The 20,926-nt window shown below is 44.1% G+C and overlaps 1 protein-coding gene across 4 annotated transcripts in view; it reads right to left on the reverse strand.

The window, feature by feature from the left end:
* Positions 1 to 20,926, reverse strand: part of IRF2 (interferon regulatory factor 2) — a 46,023-nt gene that overhangs the window by 19,608 nt on the left and 5,489 nt on the right. For 2 of the 4 annotated variants that reach the window (XM_084267059.1, XM_084267056.1), the window contains exons 2-5: positions 7,513 to 7,646; positions 6,468 to 6,575; positions 981 to 1,080; positions 198 to 374 (exon numbers count right to left, since the gene is read on the reverse strand). In XM_084267059.1, the coding sequence (XP_084123185.1) occupies positions 198 to 374; positions 981 to 1,080; positions 6,468 to 6,575; positions 7,513 to 7,518 (391 nt within the window). In that variant the 5' untranslated portion in view covers positions 7,519 to 7,646. Of the gene's footprint in view, positions 1 to 197; positions 375 to 980; positions 1,081 to 6,467; positions 6,576 to 7,512; positions 7,647 to 15,741; positions 15,790 to 20,926 lie in introns of those variants that run through there. The other 2 variants (XM_084267057.1, XM_084267058.1) reach the window with 2 other exon arrangements.

Below are 20,926 nucleotides of genomic sequence, written 5' to 3' on the forward strand. Positions count from 1 at the left end.
CTCTCCAGGTAGCCTGGACTCCAAACTGAAGGTATAGCTGATTTTCCACACAGATAGATGTTCCTGTGCTCTGGGGAACATCTGCATAGAAACATCCAGCTTCACAGCAGGAGTAAAGCAGCAGCACATTTTGTGGGCTGTAAAACAACAACAATGCCCCCAACCACGTTTACTTGTTGACAAGTTCTTCCCTCTACCTTTTTTGGAAGGTCTTTCAGATAAGGGCAGCATCCGATAGACCCTGAAGGCATTGTTTCCTTTCTTTATACTTTTGTCCTTCACTTCTTCTATGTCAGGCAGAGAGTTCATAGCACAACGGAAGTTTGCCTTCCACGTCTTGGGATCGGGCTTATCGACTCCTGACTGGTATTTTCCTAGGCAAGAAAAGAAAGTTAGGCACACATGACCTGTAATTAAAAACCTAAGGCAAATTAATAGCAGCGTATTAGCCTTCAGTTCCCATGACAAGCATTCAAACAATAGCTGAGGTTGCCAGAGAGGGTGTTGTGATCTCATTCCCAGGCACATTTCTAGAACACATGAAGAACAGTGTTCTGCTCATGAAAAGACCCAGGGTGCTCAGATCAGGTACAACTCCACAAACAACATGGAAAATCTTGCAGAGCATTGATTTACCTTGATTATGCCTGGCCCAAATCCACAGAAAGGCATAAAAAGCCTTAGGGCCCAAGTGTACAAAGTGCTGAGCACTGTTCTACTCCTGACAATTTTGAACCCAATCTTGTTAACGTTTAAATCAATTAAGTTTTACTGTGTTCCTCAATGCAAATGAGTTATGGTGCTTAGATAAAGCTGGAGAGCATCACAGACCTTGAAAAAAAGCACTCAGCCTCCCACAGATCTAGAAACTTAAATCCATTCTCTGTGTTAGTAAAAGCAAAGACAGGAAAGAAGGAAAACGTAACTTTAAAAGGGAAAACAATGTGAAAATCTGTCCTGCAGAAAGAGCGTTCCAATACCTGTGTGAATTGCCCAGTTTCTAAATAAGGGAGCATCTTTTTCAACATCCCACCCATGTCTTGCGGCATGCATCCAGGGAATCTGAAAAATCTTCTTCTCCTGGAAGGGGAAAACAAACAGGAAATGCCAATACTGATTGACTTGAGGGATTTTCTGATGGCTTTAAGTCGCTGACTTAAAAACACAGCTCCAGCATCTGCAAGTGTTTTGCTTCCTTCTCTAAAGCAGTGTCACTGTCACTGAACTCAACAGGAAAACATCCACTGGCGTCACTGAAAGCAGAATACAGCCCAAAGTCTATGGAATACTCGGATGCCCCTTCACAGACGATGCGCCTGGCAGCTTTCCAAGCTGACACATGGGTAAAACATGCAGTGCTACACGTTTCCAAACAGTCAGATGAAGGCTAGCTTTGGCAGCACAGACACTTTTATGATTAGAGAAATTAGATATGAAACTAAACAACCGTAGGAACAAAGCAAATTCGAAGGATTTAGAGGTCAGGCAGTAAAAGACTAACATGGTGAAGGAAAGGGATCTCTCAAATCTGTACCCCAAGCAAATGGACACATGAATATATCAACTGTAGACATCTCTCCAGTGGGGATGACAAAAACACAGGACACCCATGTAGAAGGATGGCACTTAAGATAGTTTGGAGTATTTTAGTTTAGAAACTTTAAACCAAGGAGAAGTACATGTCAAGCAATTCAAAGGAGGGTGTTTTTTTAAACACACAACATGTAGTTAGACCAGGGCATGCCTTATGTGGTAGAAGTATCAACTGATTCCCCCAAAGAATCAGAAAAACTCATTGGAGGTACTACACTGGTGACTATGAAACATAGTTCTGGGATGCAGCTCCAGCTCTGGGAGCATCATGGCTTTGAGCTTGGAACAGCATGTTTCCTCTACTCCTTCCACAAGCACTCAGCACACAGGATACCAGGCCCAGATGGATGCTGTGTCAGATGTGCCTTTATGTCATACAACACAGGAACAGATTCCTACGTGCTGACCTACAGGGCTGGTTCAGAACTCTTCACACTCATTTCTGCAAAGCCATAGAAAAGGGAGCTTGTTGCACAATGCTTGTTTTTTCTCTCCTACTGGGAGGGATACATCTTATCTGGCTTCATGTGCAGACATCTCACGCTATTAAACGCTTCCACTACAGCCCTGGACCCACGTAGCAGTCTGTGAAGGGCAAAGCACTTTCAGGGGAAAATGCACCCCCTCCTGAGGCAGCCACCTGAGCCACACCAACTGAACTGCACCCTAGAAGAGCCTATTGCCCTCCACTGACTACAAACAGCTCTAGGCAGGCAGGTCTCATGTAAATGACTACACTGTAGATGTCTATGGTTGGGTGAGATGAATCCTCTGCCCTTTCCCCTTCCTGCAACAACCACTTTTCTTCCTTGCCTGCCAGGTTAATATTTCACTAATGTCAAGGTTAGGTTTATTTCCTTTCCTTTCCATGTGACCTTTTCTTTCCTGAGCCTGCATTTTGTGTCGTCCTTCAACTCTTGTCTTCAATCTCCTCTCTCATTTGCATTCACTGGTTCAGAACTGCATTCTTCCCCTCTCGCTTGGCTTCACCTTTTCTTTCATTTGGTGAAAGCACAGATTTAACTTGTTCCTTATTGCCCTTCAAGCCCTCACACACTCATTTTTCCTCTTAATCTATTCCAATCACTTCTATCATGTACGTTTTGCCTCCTCCATCTTAACCCTCCATACAGTTAAACCATCCTATAGAGCTGGTCTCCTCTCTCCTGACATAGAACTGGTTTAAAGAAACCCCCAGCCCCACTATCCTGTAGTCCACACCACTACTGTACTCACCAGAGCTAGGGTAAGCTTCCTTGCCTTTGCTCCCCCCCCCACACACTGTAATATGCATGGGGGAATAAGATAAACATCATACTTCCACAGAAGACAATTTCTATCAACAAGAACTTTCAGAATTCACCAGATTAAAAAGCATTCTCATGTTTGGGGATGGGGAAATGCTACACAAAGGTACAGACTTCACATTCCACGTGTTAATTCAAAAAGTCCCACAGGAATTAGCGGCTCAAACAAGACTCCAGACACAGCATCCTGTCACCATCAACCACACACACTGCTTCAAAGAGAGCACATGGGCGCTCTCAACAGCAGCCTGAGTGTTCATGACACTGTTTCTGTTCTGGGTTCTTTCCAAACCCAGCTGTCTTGAAGCACACAGACTTACAGCAAACTGTAATACAAATAATTAAATAATAGAATCCCTGTAGATTATAACTTTATAATACATACATAATTTTGCATACCTATACAGAAACTGCAGATTTTCTCATAGCTATCAAATATCTGATCTTCTCAGAAATCCTGCACATCTGCTGATTGCAGCAATACTGTGTGGTCATGTGTTCTGCTCTAGTTTACCTAGATGCTGTCTATTTAGATAATAAGTTTTTTATTTTACACATTATCAAACATTTACCTATATCCTACTTTCTAATAACGACCTTCATAGGGAAAGGCTGGCTGGTACTTTCACTCAAGACTCAGAAAACCACGCAGCACAGCATTCCATCACCAGACATTTGTGTAGGAGCCCTGTGTTTCTAAAACAATCAGCCTCACCTAAAGCCAAAAGCACAACACAAAACTTCTGCAGGGTAACAGGAATTGCTACGGAACTCCAGTGGGGACATCAAAAGGGAAAGGGCGTCACATTCTTAGAAACAGGCAGGAAAAGGAAAACAATATGGAATGCTTGGAAGCCCAGCATTGCAAAACGCTCCCCTCGGGTGAATGGGCACGAGATCACATAGTGGCTAGAAAGCCACAGGACAAATCTGAAATAGTGGCACCCATCTGGATGATAACACTCCAAGTATCAACCAAAGAAGCAGCCTGCCTCTTGGCTGCTTTTGCAGCTACTCTGAATATTTCCAACTACCTTTCCCAGATCCATGAGGACCACTGACTTCTCATTATCTCCCTCCTCTGCCCTCTACTCAACTTTTCACACCTCCCAGTTTTGCCTCTCTGAGAAGGTAGAGAAGTTCCCTTCCTCCCTCAAGCCTCATGTTATCTGCAGGGTAACATTTTCACCAAGGAGGTACACAAGTATTTATTCTTTAAGCCCTATAGAGAGGGGTCTGTTCTGAAGGGGAAATCAAGGCAGGAGATATAATGTGAGCAACTGATAGAGGAAGCAGTTAGGTAAGTCAGCTGTACCTGATTTCTCATTTTAAAATCAACAGAGGTTTAATTCCTTTCTCAGACCAGAAAAATTCCCCAAGAACAGACAGACAATGACAAAACCTGGCCAGTATTTGTTTCCTTAGCATTTAAATCTTATTTGCTTAAAAGCTGTGTGTGCACACACACACACAAGTGCCATTCTATTGCTAATCTGACCCACCTTCTTTTCTGTACCATGACCTGCCCTTTGCCAAGCTCTGGTTAAAATACACAACCCCCCAAACCCTACAGCCTCCAGAATCCATTCTGTGGGTACAGAACAGGCTGGGATACACATGCCATTGCATCACTGATTCCATGCATGGCTTTGTTTATGGTCAGCATTTGCAGTAAAAACAGAAATATTTTTGGTGTAATGATTCATTGTTGGAATGAATGTTTAAACATTTTAAAACAGGAATGCTCAGAAGTACAATTAGCTTGTTGAACACAATAAAGGCAACCCAGAACGATGCCAAATAAGAGAGGACAGAAGTAGGGAATCAGAGTTTAAAAATGCCCAGGGCAGGCCACTAAACCTGGTATCCTTCTTCTGGTAGGAGCCAGGGCTTTGCTTTAGGAAAAACTCCACTTCAAAATACCTTCTTGGTGAGACAAGCCTTGGTCAGTGTAGAATATGCTAACTAAGGATAAAATCTCCTACCAACTTTTGCGTACAAAAAGTCTAAGCCAGAATCAGAAGGCAAAAGCCGCTGTAACAACACAATCAGAGGGCTGAAATCAGTAAACAACATGACGTGCCTCCCAAACTGCCTTCTTGGGTTGATGGGCTGAGCTTGGAAGAACACAGCCCACAGCAGAGAGACAGTGTTTTCACACTGCAGAGAGGGAAAGCGCGCTCCTGGGGCGTGCTGGAGAAGGTTACAGGCACATAACCTACCAATGACTTTGTATTTCAGACCCATGCTCATATCTGAAATAAGGTGCCCTACTAAGTACAGAGAAATTATTTCAGGATTGGGCAGGAATGCTCAGCAACAGGCAGCAAAGATGGACTGTCAGGAGGGGAGAACTGACATGGAGTAGAGATACTCAGAAGAATCTGTAGGGAACAGGACGTGGGACTGAAATTGCAAAGACAACAGTAGAAACTAGTCTCTTCCTTCTCCTCAGCTGTGACCTCATTATGCAAGAACAAGGACCTACTCAAATTCACAGGGCAGCTAACTACAGAAGGGATAAAGCAATATTTATTTACCCAGCCACAGCACGTGAAAGTCCCTGATGCAGAAGTTCCTGAGAAACAAAACTCTTAGCTGAAATTTAAAGGGCTCCTGATAATTTTACAGTGACAAGCATTTCTAGCTTTGAAAGATGAAATACAAAAGCAATCATCTTAATTTCCATTCTTCAGCTTTAAAAACCAATGCCTGAGCACCGTAACTACCACCACTACAGGGAAAATACTAGACTAACTCGATTGGTGTCTCAACCAGAGTGACAGCTCCTATGTTTCTGCACCTGATTTTGTGCATTTCCACCTGTTTTGCTAATAAAGTAGCCTTTGTGGCCAAAACCACGTCATGTTTTTTAGTGTGGTGAATGATTCTTCTGCATGCTGCAGAATGCATGCAGTATTTCTGGGGTTTATTACTGTTCAAAGTCTCAAATACACTCCCTGGTTTTATTGAGCCAATTAAAAAAATATATATATAAAATTGGGTTCTGACATTTTGGAGCCCATGCTTGTGCTCTCACAGTGTCTAAAGCTCTCAGCAAGGGCTCAGGACAAGGAATATTAGATTTGGGTCTGGTACAGGAATTGTTACCCCATTTTTTCCTCCCAGGTTGAAAAGTTATCAGAGAAGTCACACAAGCCTGAAAGAGAAGATCATTGATTCAATCCAGAACCTAACACAGAATACAGCCTTCCACCTCAGAAGAGCATTTTGCTTACATCCCTCTAACCCTACTTCATGAGCAATCTGTTCCTAGCTTTAAAAAAAGAGCCTAGCAGAGTCTCCAGAAATGATTGCTCCAACAACAAAGAGCTGGAAAAGGCTTTCAAAGGAGCCACAAATCCACCAGGCCAAAGCAGGGCGCCTCAGATCTGGCAGGCGAGGCCAGAGGAACAGGTTCAGCAGGAAGCATTCAGCTTTGCCCTTCCTCCCCATGTCACTCCTTTGAAAACCAGGAATGAGCTGATTTACCTACCCAAACCTCAGGCACTGCTATGAAGTCCCTCTTCAGCCCCACAGACACACACGTGCATGTACACCCCATACCTTATTTAGCCATTTCAGCCCCGGTATCGTGTTAGAGTTTATTTGCTCTTCCAGCCAGGGGCGCATCCGCATCCTTTCGACAGGCATTGTCACCGGCCAGGGAAGGAGCTGCAGAGAACAAAGGACAAGGTTACTTGTTTTCCAGGCAGAATTCACAGGCAGCTCCCCATCTCTGTGCAGTACAGACTTGTTAAAGCTTTGCAGGCATCGAAAAAAAAATCACAATAGTGACTTTAGATCTGTGTGGGAGCCGCCCTAAGAGCAACAGAGATGATAAAGCCTCCTCTGTGGCAGAAACCCTCTCCTGGAGGGGTTCCTGGATTAGGAAAACCTTCACCTGGAGAAGATGTATCATCTTGGTAAAAGCTTGTCTGCTGATACAGGAGGGATACCAGAGGTCCCAAAGAAATACAATTACACTCCTGAAAAGACCTCTCTCTGTCCCATGTACCTGCATTTGCACAAGATCATTTTTTGCCCAGAAAAAAAAAGTAACCAAAAAAATTCCCATGCAGGAGGCATCCCTGTGCTAGCTAAAATGATGCCCCTGCTAAGGAGAGTGCTTTCAAACGGCTGTTCCTGCCCCATGAACTTGACTAAACTTATGAAAAATCCATTGTACACTACAGTAATTTATCAGACCACTTTTTGTCTGCCTGGTTTGACCCCCTCCCTCCAGCTTTCTCTTACCAAGCCAGCCACTGACTTTTTAGCTGCTGCTTTACATTTCGATACTGCTTAGCTAGGAAGTGAGTGCTTTACAGCCCCCCAGCTGCACCACACCACGCTGTATTATTCAGTTAAGACTCAAACAACTTCTTTTTTTTTTTTACACACACGTGACCCTAATGCCACTTCCTTGTTTAGAGCTGTAAATTATTGACATCAGGGTCCAAAGTCTTGAAATCGAGGCAGAAAAATTTAAAAACATTAACCTATCTTGGGCACTGCTCTGAAAGCACCAACCAGCACCAGGCAGAGGTTAAAGCACTGCATTAAACTCCTGTTAAGCAGCCTGCAACCCATCATTTCCATGTTCAAGTACTTGCATTTAGGCTTCTTCTTCTCCTCTCCCCCTCTGCACGGGGCTCAGCTCCTTCCTCTCTCCTTTGTTCTTCACATCTGTGTTCTCTGCATCATTCTTAACTTCTCTGCTCTGCTATTCTTGTCACCTTTGATCTTTTAAAAAATAAAAAAGTAAAAAAAAAAAAGAGAAAGAAAAAATGAGTAGGCCACGTATTTGAAAGCACACAGCAATGACACAAATGTAAATGGGTTTGTTCTCGCTTCCTATGGGAGTACAGGCATCAGACAGACTAACAATTAGGCAGCACCAAGCCCACACCCAGTGCAAGAGGAAGAAAAACGTTCAAAGTTTCCTCTCATTGCTCTGAGGACATGCATTTCCTGAAACTAATAAGGAATTAAAACCTGAGCACAACAATAAGGCTCTTTGATGTGTTCAGAGAGTTTAGCAGCAGCCCTGCTCACACTAATCCCTCAGCAAACACACTGGCACTTTATTTACTACTGTTTGGAGCCGGTCACTTGTGTCTCAGCCACAGCCTTGCCCAGTGACTGTGAATTTCTAAAATAGCTCAGAAAATGGTTTCAACTGCTCAGCTCCCTTTCAGGTTCAGATGTGAACAAACAGCCAATTCCAGAACCTGATGGCGTGCAGATCCCCGGTCTGTGCCAGAGGGAAGCTGTTTCCTGGCCAAGGTTGATGGGGGTGCAGCTTTTTCAGCCCCCCCAGGGCGGCAGCGAGTATCCAGCCCTCTGCGTGTGGCACCATCCAGGCTGCTCACAGAGTGACATGGGGGGGTCTGTACCACCTTCCCCTCATACCTGTTGTGTCAAAGCTGAGAACTGCAAACACAACTGTGCTAAAAACACCAGCAAACTTTGATTTGTCCCTCAAGGAAGAAACAAGAAGATGCAGGGTTATCTCCAAGCGTGCATGTACTTTGCGACCATTCCTGGAAACACTGTGCATCATCCTCACCATTCAATATATGACTCCATTCCCATTTAGCAGCAGGGCTTGTCTTCTGAGTAATGAGCCCCCAAGACAACTTTCAAGTCCATGTGAATGAACAAATTAGACAGAAAGCAGAAAAGTCATCTCAAAGGCAGCAGCAACAAACCCCATTTGGGACGGGCAATGCAGTAGAAACAGAAGCCACCTTTGTATCAAATCAAGAGACAAGAAAGCTGCCAACATCGCTGCTACACAAAGCTGGTCTTGCCCAAAACGACAATGTTCAGTTGAGCCAGTTGTCTCTTCCCTCCCACATCCCCAGGGGCATCCCCAGCCGCTCCCCTGCAGATGCTGTGTGCACGTCTCCTTTTCGGTACCCTAGGAGTCCTCTGGGAGCGACTCTGCAGCTGTCAGCACACACCTTCCCATCCATCTCTCACGCTGAGGCAAACTAATTAAAGGTAATCAGAAAAGAGGTTTGGCTTGTGAGAAGGGAGGAGTGGCTCCCAAGATCTGTTTAACTGAAAGTAAAACCAAACCCAGACAAAAATAACCTGCAATGATGTCCAGTCGGAGGGAATGATGAGCACCTTCTGGGGGAACATCTTTCACAAGGGGGCAAGCACAGCATGCTTCTGCTCCTCAAAGCACACCCTGTGCTCCTCTAAGAGCACATGCTGCAGAAAATAAAGCCTGATGTCTCCCAAAGATACCCCCAGACCTGTCTGCCTCAGGGCAGCACCGACCACAACAGTGCTAAAATGAAGTGGGTTTTTAGCAGTTGCATGTCAACAATATCCATGTGATGTAAATACCAACTCAACTCTATTGAGTAATGGCCTGTGGGAAATTAGGGTGTTACATCTCCAGGAGGGGTCAAACACATGATTTATTTGTACACAAAGAAATACCAGCTTCTGCAGTGCCTCAAAAGTCGCCTCTGCCTGTCCCTAATGGGAGCACTTGGGAGTCTTATTTTGATGGCTCCTGTTGGGAGAACCTGAAATCCACTGGGGACCCTCACACTCTGCTATTGAGTCATTCAAGTTTGTGAAGATCTTTGAAATTCTCAAAGACAGGCAGCAGAGGCATGTAAAGTTGCAGAGGCTATCACCTAACATCAAGCCAGCTCCCCCCTTTGACAGAACACATTAATTATAACACAAACCTAACCAGCAGGCATACCAAGTTCCTCTTCACCAGCACCTCTCCAGTGTATCCAGCAGAAAAGGCAGAAACTGTTCCTCCTCATGAGTGGCACAAAACGCCAACTTTTATAATCTGAAGCAGGCTGAAAAAAACCTGGAGCATCCATGCACCTATCTCCTACTCCTGGCCAGTGTTAACACTGCACTTCCCTTGCACATTTACACCTAGAAGCAGCTACACATAGTTGTCTGTATTTTTGAGTACTGGGACAAGCAGGCTCCTACCAGGATTTTCAGAGCTGCCAAGGCATCCAGTTCCCACCAGCTTCACCAGCACAGTGAGCTCCCTTGAGCACCCATCTGTTACCTTACACAAATATCTACAGAAGCCCCCTGCCAGCCTGAACCTTTGCATCTGGGTTAACTGGGAGGAAAATGGCTTAACACCTACCTGGATCACCTTGCACTGTTTCTCTCTGCTTCTGAGAGATGGTCAAGTTGGCAGGGGAGAGGAGCAGGGCCAGCTGGGGGAAGAAGCAGCTCCACCAGCAGTGGGGCATGTCTCACTCCCATCACCCCCACCCTTCAGTCTCACCCCAATTTTGTCACAGGCTAACACTACTCTTTGCAAAAACTTATTTGTGAACAAGACCAGGGAACTCAGAAGGCTTACAAACAAAACCTCTTTCCCTAAGACTTTTTTTTGTCAGTTTGAACCCAGATCATGGCCCTCATCCTACTGTGTTGTGACAGCACAACCAAGAGGGGTGGGCACCCTGGCATGGGAGCAGGCATGAGCGGCCAGGGAAGATGGAGAGGAACCCCTTAGTCAAAAAATCACTAATGAAGTCATTAAAAGTGTGCTTTTAAACCACAGCTTCAAACTTGGGCTCTACTGAACCCCACCATCTGTTTGGGGAGAGCACAGGGCTTAGCACTCCCAGAGACCCGTGTTGGAGTCAAACTTTCTGGCATTACATCAAAAATAACTGGTTTTGCTTCTGGTTTAGCACTGTCCCATGGTGGGGGAAGGCAAGAACAACCACCAAGAAAAAGGCAGCTGCTAGTGCAGATGGGACCCAAGAAAAGGGGAGCTCATCTAGAGAGGGAAGTAGGGCTACCTGCTGGGAACTCACTTTCGGAGCGCTTGCCATTCTTTCCAAGACAGCCAACCTTTAAGTGCCATGATTTTTAACCATACCTCCTACAAATGTTATATAAAACATTTAGGAATAGAATTGTTATCTAAAACAAGGGAATATAATTTCTCTCTCCTTTTTTTTATTTTTTAATCATCCACCTCTTCCTTAAAGGGGATCACAGCCAGGGGAGGTTTTCTCTTCAGTGGTGGGAGCTTAAACACACTACCAGACATTAAGACATGAATAAAATTAGTCCCAAACAGGTGCCAAGCGTGAGACACTAATCCCAACTCAACGGCATCTGCCTGGAAGCAAAGGCCACCAGGAACCTGTGAGGAGCCAAGAAGCAGGGCCCACTGAAGCACTGTTTACAGAGGAATTGCTTTGACCTTTGCTGAAGGCTTCTTTACTGCACTATTTGTGCTAGTCCTGGAGTCAGCCCAGCCTTTTTTTTGCAGCTAGGTACCACAAAAGCATGATGGAGGCTACCCCCCAACAAGCTATCAACTGTCCTAACCCCACAGACACCACTCAGAGGAAGACAGTGGAGGGCAAATGGTGCAGGATCCAAAGCTGGGCCAGCACAACCCAGTTAGCAACACAGGGACTGGGAGGAGGCCAGTTCCTGACACCACCCCTGCTACCACACTTGCAAATGAGCTTTCTATGTGAAAATCACACTAGCAGCCTGGTGTGAAGGGTGCAAACCAACCTCCTAGGATAGACAAAGCTGAAAGAAGAGCCACAGTGGTATGAGAGAAGCAATCACGGGTAGAGCAATGTTTCTAGTAGCTGTCACACAAAGGGTATTGAGCAGGTAGCTGTCACCACAGCATCCTTGAGATGCAAGAGTTCAAACTGAATTTCAGCTCTCTGCTAATTCACAGGATGTGTTTCTGTAAGGTTCTTTATGCAAAACTCCTCAGAAGAGAACTCATAGCAGTTGGTTTTTTTTAAAGAGATATTAGAAAAACATTATTTTCCAGAGCTAGTCATCTTTGAAGAGACATTAGAAAAGATGTAACGGATGGTTGCAACCTATATATACAAGTATTTTCACTCCATAATGTTCAATAAAGAGCTAGCAATGCTCTCTGCTAAAGCATCCTACTAAGTCTGACTTTTGCTTTTTCCCTGACAGAGATAAGGCTCCTGCCATACAGAAAGTGTAACCTTTGAGAGCTCCACGCTACAATTACAGCAGCTGTAGACAGAAAGTGAAAGCAACAGCACGGCAGGCATTAGATCCGAGCGGTATGAGATGTTCTTTTCCCTTCGGTTTCGTTCCCTCTGACAGTGCCTGGATAACTGAAAAGGCACAAAGATTACCCCAAGAACCACATTATTCTGTGCCTATGGATTGGGGTTTTTTTCCTATAGAAGTTAAAAAAACAAACCCCATCTGAAAAAGCAATTATTTCCCCATGACAAAGCAGCCAGTTAAAAGATTTGCTGGGGTATGGAAATGTTATTAATGGTTGTGAGAAGGTTAAGGTGGGATAAGATACTTTGAGGTATGTTTGTGAAGCAGGTCTCACAGCCCTTCTCCAGAGCTGTGAAATAACATCTGCTCCCCAGAGGGCTCGTGGAGAATATTGCACAGTATCTATTTCTCTTTTCTCTGCAAATACGGAACTGACCTTTTTTTTTCAGAAAAAAAAAACCACCACCACCTTATCTTGTACTTTGGCTTTGCTGATAAACTTTTTAAAGTATTCTTTTTGTTAGCTAATGCTGATGCTGTTCAGAAAAGCATCAATCACCCTGCGTGACCAAACAGATACACTGAAATGAGACCACATGCTAATTTTAGGATTCAGAGAACTGGGTTCTGTCTTTGTCCCTGTGCCAAGACTGTTCCAGGATACAAGGAAACATGATCTTATTTTAAGGAACAGTACTTGGAGCAAAATCCTTGTATCCCTCGGTCACAGCTCAGACTCTGCCTTCATAGAGGATTTTGCATATAGGATCACCTTTTTCAACTATCCCACTGTGGATGCCCCTTTGAAAGGTAAGCACAGGTTTAATTAACTATGTACTCTGAGCAAAGCCCTGCTTGGAAGCCAAGCTTGTCAGAGGAGTAAAAGATTTCTCCTAAGTCAGAAAACCCATCATCTGCTCAGAAATACATCAGCAATATGAGACTGATGATGAAAACACAGACAACTGAAGAGCACTTTATTCAGCCCCTCCAATTTCAGGACACCTGAAATCCCCCTGCCCACAGCCTGTGGGGACACACAGACCTCTGCCCGGTGCCTTTCCCACCTGTCATGAGGAGGAGGAGGCCAAATCTCTGATGCCACCTAAGCAGAATTAACATGCCTTCTTTCTGATAACCCCAAGTTATGCAAATATCCCTATCTTTTTTGAACCAACGGCAAACCACTTAATTAAACTCGGATTAGCAAACACGGAAAAGTGGGCATTGCCACTCCCAGAGGTGCAAGGGTGAAGGGTTCAAAATAAAACCCTGAAGCTCTTTGTGTTGAAAACAAAGAAAACACATGAAACCCTGTAAGAGGCCTTCTGGATTCATGGATAGTTAGACAGCAAAACCTACCCTCTCTGGTCTTTTAATTGCACATAACCATGCCTCTCCTGCTCCCTAAGAATGCTTTGTGAGAGATGCCCTGTTGAACAGGGAGGGATGGGGAAAACAGACCCAGCTCCTTGTGTTGGCTCTAACTCCTGATCCATACAGTAGCCATGGCAGTATTTTTCCTGCTCTTTACTAACACTTTGGTGGCAGCAAAGATGCTGTTAACATGCTATATCCTTCCTGTTCATCACCAGGAAAAATAATTCACCGTGGGCAGGAAAGGTGGTATCTTATTTGCTCAGGTGCCTGCAGGAAGGAGGAAACTGTATTAAGACAGGCTGGAAAGCCCAGAATTGCAGATCAGACAGAGCAGGAGGGTGCAGGTCCTGGGCAGACTGGTGTAAGGCACAGCCTGGCCATTAGGAAGAACCTGTACAAGCAACCAAGGAACAATACCTCACCTGCTTCCCTAGGTTTTTACATCAAAAGTGTCAGGACTACTACAAGACTAAGGCTGGTAAGGGGAAAGTTCTGTGGGCCAGTAAAACACCTGGGAACACTGGCCTCAGCGTGATGGATTCCAGCTAGCAACAGCCATCCCAACTTCCCAAGCCCCTGCTTGGGAAGGGCCTGGCTCTGCCCACCTGGCGCTGTAGGGAGGTACAAGGTAGATGAAGGAGAAGGGAAACATTCAGCACGCCCTCCTCTCCTGAGAAAGACACACACAGTTAGAAGGAAGAAAAGCCCTTGTGTCCTCAAAGGACAGAGGGCAAAACCCACCCCTATCAATCCAACAATCCCTGGAAGAAAAAAAAACCCCAACAAACCACCAACAAACCAACAAAAAAACCCACCAAAGAACCACAAACACACCCAAACAAACAAAACACAAGGCAGCAAATACCTCAAAGGTGTCTTGAAAATCAGCATTTAGTGAGGGACTCACTAGACATCAGTTGGACCTGATGATCTTAAAGCTCTTTTCCAACCTAAACGATTCTGTGATAAACATGCCCAGTAAAACATACAATGGGAACTCATATTGTACATAGAGTGTGTTTCATCAGCCCTATAGCATTTCTGTTCCACCCAAAGGGTGTTAACATGCCCTGGCTGGGATTCAGACATTACACATCAAAACAGACTCTTTCCTTTGGTTTCCATGCAAAACTTACTCTCCCTCAGCAACAAAGATGGGAGTTGTTATTCTGCAGGGATTAAAGGTGGCCCTTGGATTTGCAGGCCAGAAGGACACCACAGAAAAGCAATCTTATTTTAATACAACAGACACAGAAAGCTGTTTATTTTCCCTCCTGGACTTAACCACAACGAAACAATGCTTCAACCTCTCAGTACCTACAATAAAATTTCCCTTGCACTGGCTGGCTCCTCTGTTGAACGTTATCATGACACTTGAGCAACACAATGTCTGTGGCTCAGCCCATTCACTTCTCTGGCATCACGGTGACATCAGTTGGGAACCTGGCCCAGGCTTCTAACAAACAGATTGTTAAAGATTATCTCTGCAGCATCCCTACCACGCCAATCATCTGCACACCCATGAATGCCTGAAGTCTGGTGAGGATAGAAAATGACTGCTTGGCTTTAAAGCTGAAAGGAATATACTTTGTTTCCTGGGGGTTTCTTTCATTTGTTTCCCAGGTCTTGCCTGGAGAGAAGATGAAGATAACAGATTCTGGTGGTATCAGAGTGACAACGCCAAAGTGGTAGTCAACAACAGCCTGTGATTACAGAAAACTCTTCCCCTACCACCTCCTCTGTGAGTCTCAAATACAGCCATAAATTTTACCTGATTTACTTCCTTCTTACGCTTTTTTCTAAGCCTGATGATTGCTCAAGACTGGCCTTCAGTATCTGTGGTGTCTTAACTACTTTTCTCCCCAAAAGCTGCCTAGATGAGAGACAGTGGTTCTCTCCTCTCTTTGGTAGCAGAGCTGTACTTCACTCAGACAAGTTTGGGAAGGGCTTGTTTACAGAAAGAAAATTGCTGGCATGGGTGTCAGGGAGTAATTTATTCCCTGCGTTGGGGAGCAGTTATCCCCCAGTAAATCAATTTTATTCTGGAATTAAGTGCTCACACACGACTCTGCTCCCGAATACCCACACACAGTAGCTGCCACTGCTTAGCCAACCCCTGGGTGTTCTTGAAAGCTGTCAGGAAAACTCAGCATTTGACACCCGATTCATAAAGAATTTTCCAGCCTGGTGAAAACTAGAAGGCTATTAAGGCTCAAACAATTATCAAGAATCACTTACTTTTATCATACTGATGTAACCCAACAGCATTTTTTTAGGTGTCTCCACAGCTGTTAGGCCAACACACCCTTACATGCTGCCTGACTAGGTTTACAGGAGATATCCCTAAAACCTTTAACAAGCACAACATTTCCTACACACGTCCCTCTGAAAGCAGTGGAAAAATCACACATGCAAATACCTGTAAGAACAGGATCCTGAATGGTAAAAATATGTTCCTAAGCCTGGGCAGACTCCCATCTCCACGTCCTGTCTCACATTCTTCTGCCTAAGTACAGGGTCAGCGCTTTATGGGGTGCTATATATAAGAAAAGCAGCCATCGTAAAATGAAAGCTGTTCATCTCAGTGTTCCCACACCAGTGGCTTGTGAGGCTCTGGCAGGATTACAGAGTAGACAGTGAGATTTTAGAGGGACTCAGAAAGGCAGAAAAATTATTCCAGATAGCTAACATCCAGCAATGTGTTCAAGGAAGAGTTTTCACATTCACTGGCCATGACCTGCACCTGATGTAATCCACCTTGCTGGGATTGGGCTTGTTTCTCACAGCTACCTTTGTTTGTATAACATACTGTTCTGCAACACACAGCAAAAACTATTTGCACACTACACTAAAGTGTGATTTAATATTTGCTTAAAGCTTTCGTTTTATTGTCTGGGCAAGGGCAGTTTCTGCCACTGAAGTTAATAGCTAACCCACACCTACACTTTTGCTACCCCAACTTCTAATCACTAGTGCAGCACTGAGAACAAAAGCCCTAAAACTACCCGGGCTTAACCTCCAGGCAAGCACTAAAACCAGCCCTTTCAAGAAAGCAGTTTCTCCTTTACTTGCAGAAGAAATCTATTAAAGCAAAGCATGTGCTGTTTCAGCTTCCTAACAAACAGCCTCCCGCTTACTGCAGAGTTTTGCTTTAGAGACAGACCATGGCAGGCACAGACTTGGGGACTGGGATCCTCTGAATCATCCACACTGCAAGCTGCAAACATGTCTGTCACATGCACTTATTTACAGTGACAAAAATAGCACCGTGAAAGAAGCAGATGTGTTGAGCACAAAAATTAAATTGAATTAGTTATTACAGAGCTGTTGCCTGACACTGGAGAATTTCACACAGAAATGCATTTCTTTGGCACACACACTTCAAAGGCTTGCACTTAGAGGGGGCTAAGTTTTAAACGTTTAGTATCGATGCTTGCTGAAGCAGTATGATGTAATTCTCCTTTTTATAAAAATGCTACTCTTTCCACTGCCACAGAACGTACAGGAGCCTCTTAACTCATTTGTGTCTTGAGAGATGAATAGTTAAAAGGACTGGGTACCAAATGTGCTCCTGAAATTTTCACGTTGACCATGGATCAACAGCAATGAGCCAGCCTCAACTTTCTGATCTGCAGCAGCTATTTCTATCTTGGAAGTTTCCTAAAATACTACTGAGTTAAAGTGAGACCACTGAACTCATCTTTATTTCTCATCTAAGCCAGATAAACATTATTAAACTAAACAAAGCTAGTTTTCATCAGCTGCCCTTATCAACCTCCAATCTCCAGAACACTTACGGCATCCAGAGAATTCAGTCCTGATACGCTGAAAGGCAACGCTGGGGACGTGTGAGACTCAGACCTCTGGAATTAGTGTCTTTATTCCACCCTTCAGCACAGCAGCAATTGTCCAAGCTTCTCCTCAACACCCAATCAACCTTTTGGTCAGTACAACCCTGGAGTATGTGTCCCTGTGTCTGAGAAGGATGTTCATTCCCAATTCCACAGCCACACAATCTTTGGCCATCTTCTGAGCAATTCACCAGCCAGCTCTCAAGGTCAGAAAGGACTTTCTGGCTGCTGACTGATCTGCGGAAATGGAGTGAAACCATCTGCAGTCATTTCATGTCATCACCAAAGCTGACACCAGATAACATCTTTTGGTTATGGTGATCTGACCCAGATCTAGGTAGACAACGCCAAAAACGATGAAGGGGGGTGTGGGGTGGAAGCTCATCACGTATTTTATACCTAATGCCATTACCAATTCACATCTCAACTTGAATATCTTGGTGAGGCACAGGCATAGGGTGCCCAGGGAAGCAGTGGCTGCCCCCTCCCTGCAGGTGTTCAGGGCCAGGTTGGATGGGGTCTTGAGCAGCCTAGTCTAGTGAGAGGTGTCCCTGCCCACGGCAGGGGGCTGGAACTTGATGGTCTTTAAGGTCCCTTCCAGCCCAAACCCTTCTGTGAACTTTCAAGCACACCTACCAGCTGAACGAATCGCTTTCATCACTCTGTATGTCATCACCTCCTCTGTACTTTCTGCACACACTTGCTACAGCATTTCAAAATGTTACTTCTGACTGAAGAAGATGCCACTTCCCATGCTGCAGGGCCACTGCTCAGACCGTTGGATGGGAAAACTGATGCCCAGATAAACCAGGGAGAGCAACTCCCACTGCGTAGTCTGCTGACATGGAGTCAAATTTAAATGATAAAAGAATAAACAATAAAATCCAAATAATTTTTTTCAAGTTCAGCTCTCAAGCTTCTTTGCTGCTGTGTTTATTCTTTCATTTTTGCCAACTGGGAAATGAAAACCAATGGAGTCAGTTTCACTTTTGTTTATAGTTGGTTTCAATTCTATCCTCAAGTTTTGCTTTCATCTTTTTCACACAACACTGTTGGGATTACAGGTCCTGCAGGAAAGCTTTTGGTTGATTTAAGAACATTAACCTCCCATCCCACTTTTTTTTTCCACTGTGGAATTATTTTTATTTTACATAAATTTTGTAAGATACTGTGAGAACTTTGGAATGTGTCTGGGGGTAGAGGGTGTTGGATTTTGATTCACAAATGTACATGCCACATCCACTTAAATTCAGTGGTTTAATGTTTTCCATTGGATTCATCTCTTAGTTGCCCAGGACACGGAAAATATAAAAACATGGACCTACTGGAGCAAGTCCAGAGGAGAGCCACAAAGATGATCAGAGGGCTGGAGCACCTATCCTATGAGGACAGGCTGAGACAATTTGGGCTTGTTCAGCCTGGAGAAGGCTCCAGAGAGACCTTATAGCGGCCTGACAGTATCTGAAGGGGCCCCACAAAGAAGCTGAAGAGGGGCTCTTTATAAGGGCTTGGAGCAATAGGACAAGGGTTAATGGCCTTAAACTGAAGGAGGGGAGATTTAGATGAGATACAAGGAAGAAATTCTTATCCATGGGGGGGGATGAGGACCTAGCACAGGGTGCCCAGAGAAGCTGTGGCTGCCCCTGGATTCCTGGCAGGGTTCAAGGCCAGGTTGGATGGGGCTCTGGTCACCCTGGGCTGGCAGAGGGTGTCCCTGCCCATGGCAGGGGGTTGAAACTAGATGGGCGCTGAGGTCACTTCCAATCCAAACCTTTCTATGGTTCTATATAAAGTACATTTACAGGATTCAATGAAACACCTTAAAAGAGCAGCCAGTGCACCAAATGCACAAATGTGCACATTTTGTACCAAACACATGTGCAGGAAATGCTCAGAGCCCTGAGTTTACTGCTACTTAAGGCATTATCTTGCTCAGATAAAGCTCTAAGAGGTTTCCCTGTAATGCTGCCAAGCAATGCCCAATACCATCAGGAATATTACAGTACAGACTTTGTCTTCTGTGCACCCATCAGGCTCCTCAAGTCACATATATCCCTCTGTACACATGAAAAAGCAGAATTTAACCACACTTTCAGACTTCCTTAAAACAAACCCTAAGCAACACTTCTTTCTTTTGTGTAGTATCAGTGTTAAGCATCTAAGTCTTCAAATTAAAAAGTACTTAAAGTAATTTTACAGCAGAAGGGAAATGGCCACACAACATCCACTGTCACATGCAGTTCAAACTGAAGGACAAATGTAAATATTTTTGCTTCTGTCACAGTTTAACTCCATCCTTAACTTCAGATGTGCTGGGGGGTAGGAACCAAACCTCTAAAGCTTTGCTTAAAAGTTATCAAACCATAATCTGCTCTGCCATGTAAGGGCAAAGAATAAGCCAATTATTACTTCCAAGCTCATCATGAAAGTTGGCAACCTATGTAGCAACAGCTGAAAGTTAAATTCATCTAAAGTTAGAATTTAGTTCTGTACCTTGGGAGAACCAACGTGCCACATGCAAGCAGATTTGCTCCTGGGTGCCTGTGTCCAAGCTGCAACAAGGGAAAATGTCTGCCCTGCACTGGAGGCTGCTGTCATTTGTCACCATCTGCCCCCAACCGAAGGGGTCAGGAGATTTCTGATGCACAGAAAGCTGGGCTCACAGTACATTACACATCAAGAAACCAAACACCACTGCTTACCACTTCTCTCCTTTTTCACTGCCTCATCCAAAGAAACCCTGACTTTTCTTCAGTTCCCAAGAAACTGAAAACACATCTGGCACTATCTGGAAGAGCAAGTTTTAAAACTGTTTTACAGCCTACCAATACAAAATGAAGTGCTGCACAAGATGGTATTTATGCTATGTGCAAAACATCTAATTTTAGATTTATATATATATATATATGTAGATGAGAGGTGTGTATATTTACACACATACATATACACACACATTAAGCTCTTAAATGTTATGCATTCCCTTCTACTAACTGTTAATAACTGTTAATCTCTGATTCCAGTTTTTCTCTCTGGCTATTTTAATCTTAACATGAGACTTCACACACAGTCAATACAAGGAAAAACCTTCATACAGCTCCAACAACACTTCTGAAAAAACAAAGAGAAATTTTTTAATTACACTGAATTATTTTTTTCACATTGTTACTCAATTCACACATGAGGAATACACAGCTTAAGAAATCTGTCCCTCTCATCCACTGTACCCAGAATATTTTGGGCTTGCTTATTTTTTGTTTTGCTTTTGCACTTGTTATCTCGAAGGACAAACAAGAAAATATTTTACACTAATCATAGTTTATAGCAGCATAAGCTGTAATAAAACTTCTGTAAACACTACCTTATGGTTTATGCCCTTGATATCACAATCGTTGTAGGCCTTTGAAGAACTGAGTTTCAAAAGGGCAATCTTTATGAAGGAGTCACAGAGATAAGTCAGAGTCCCACAAAAAGAGTAACACGTCATTAGTTTTACTTCCTTACCTACAATGGACTGTGACATTCAATATAAGACCCCAAAAATATAAGCTGAGGGTCTAATACTGCAAACATCAGAGGAATTTTGCTGGGGTACCGCTCCTGTGCAATGTTAAATACATACAGCATGCTCTTAACCTGGCTGCAACAAACCCAGGTGAACAAACCCAGGGGTTACAAGCACAGATTAAACAGGACCATCACAGAAATGGTTTTTGTTGGAAGTTCCATAAAATCTTATTCCACCAGCTTCACATC

The sequence above is a fragment of the Gallinula chloropus genome, assembly GCF_964237585.1.
Source record: "Gallinula chloropus genome assembly, chromosome: 7".
NCBI lineage: Eukaryota > Metazoa > Chordata > Aves > Gruiformes > Rallidae > Gallinula > Gallinula chloropus.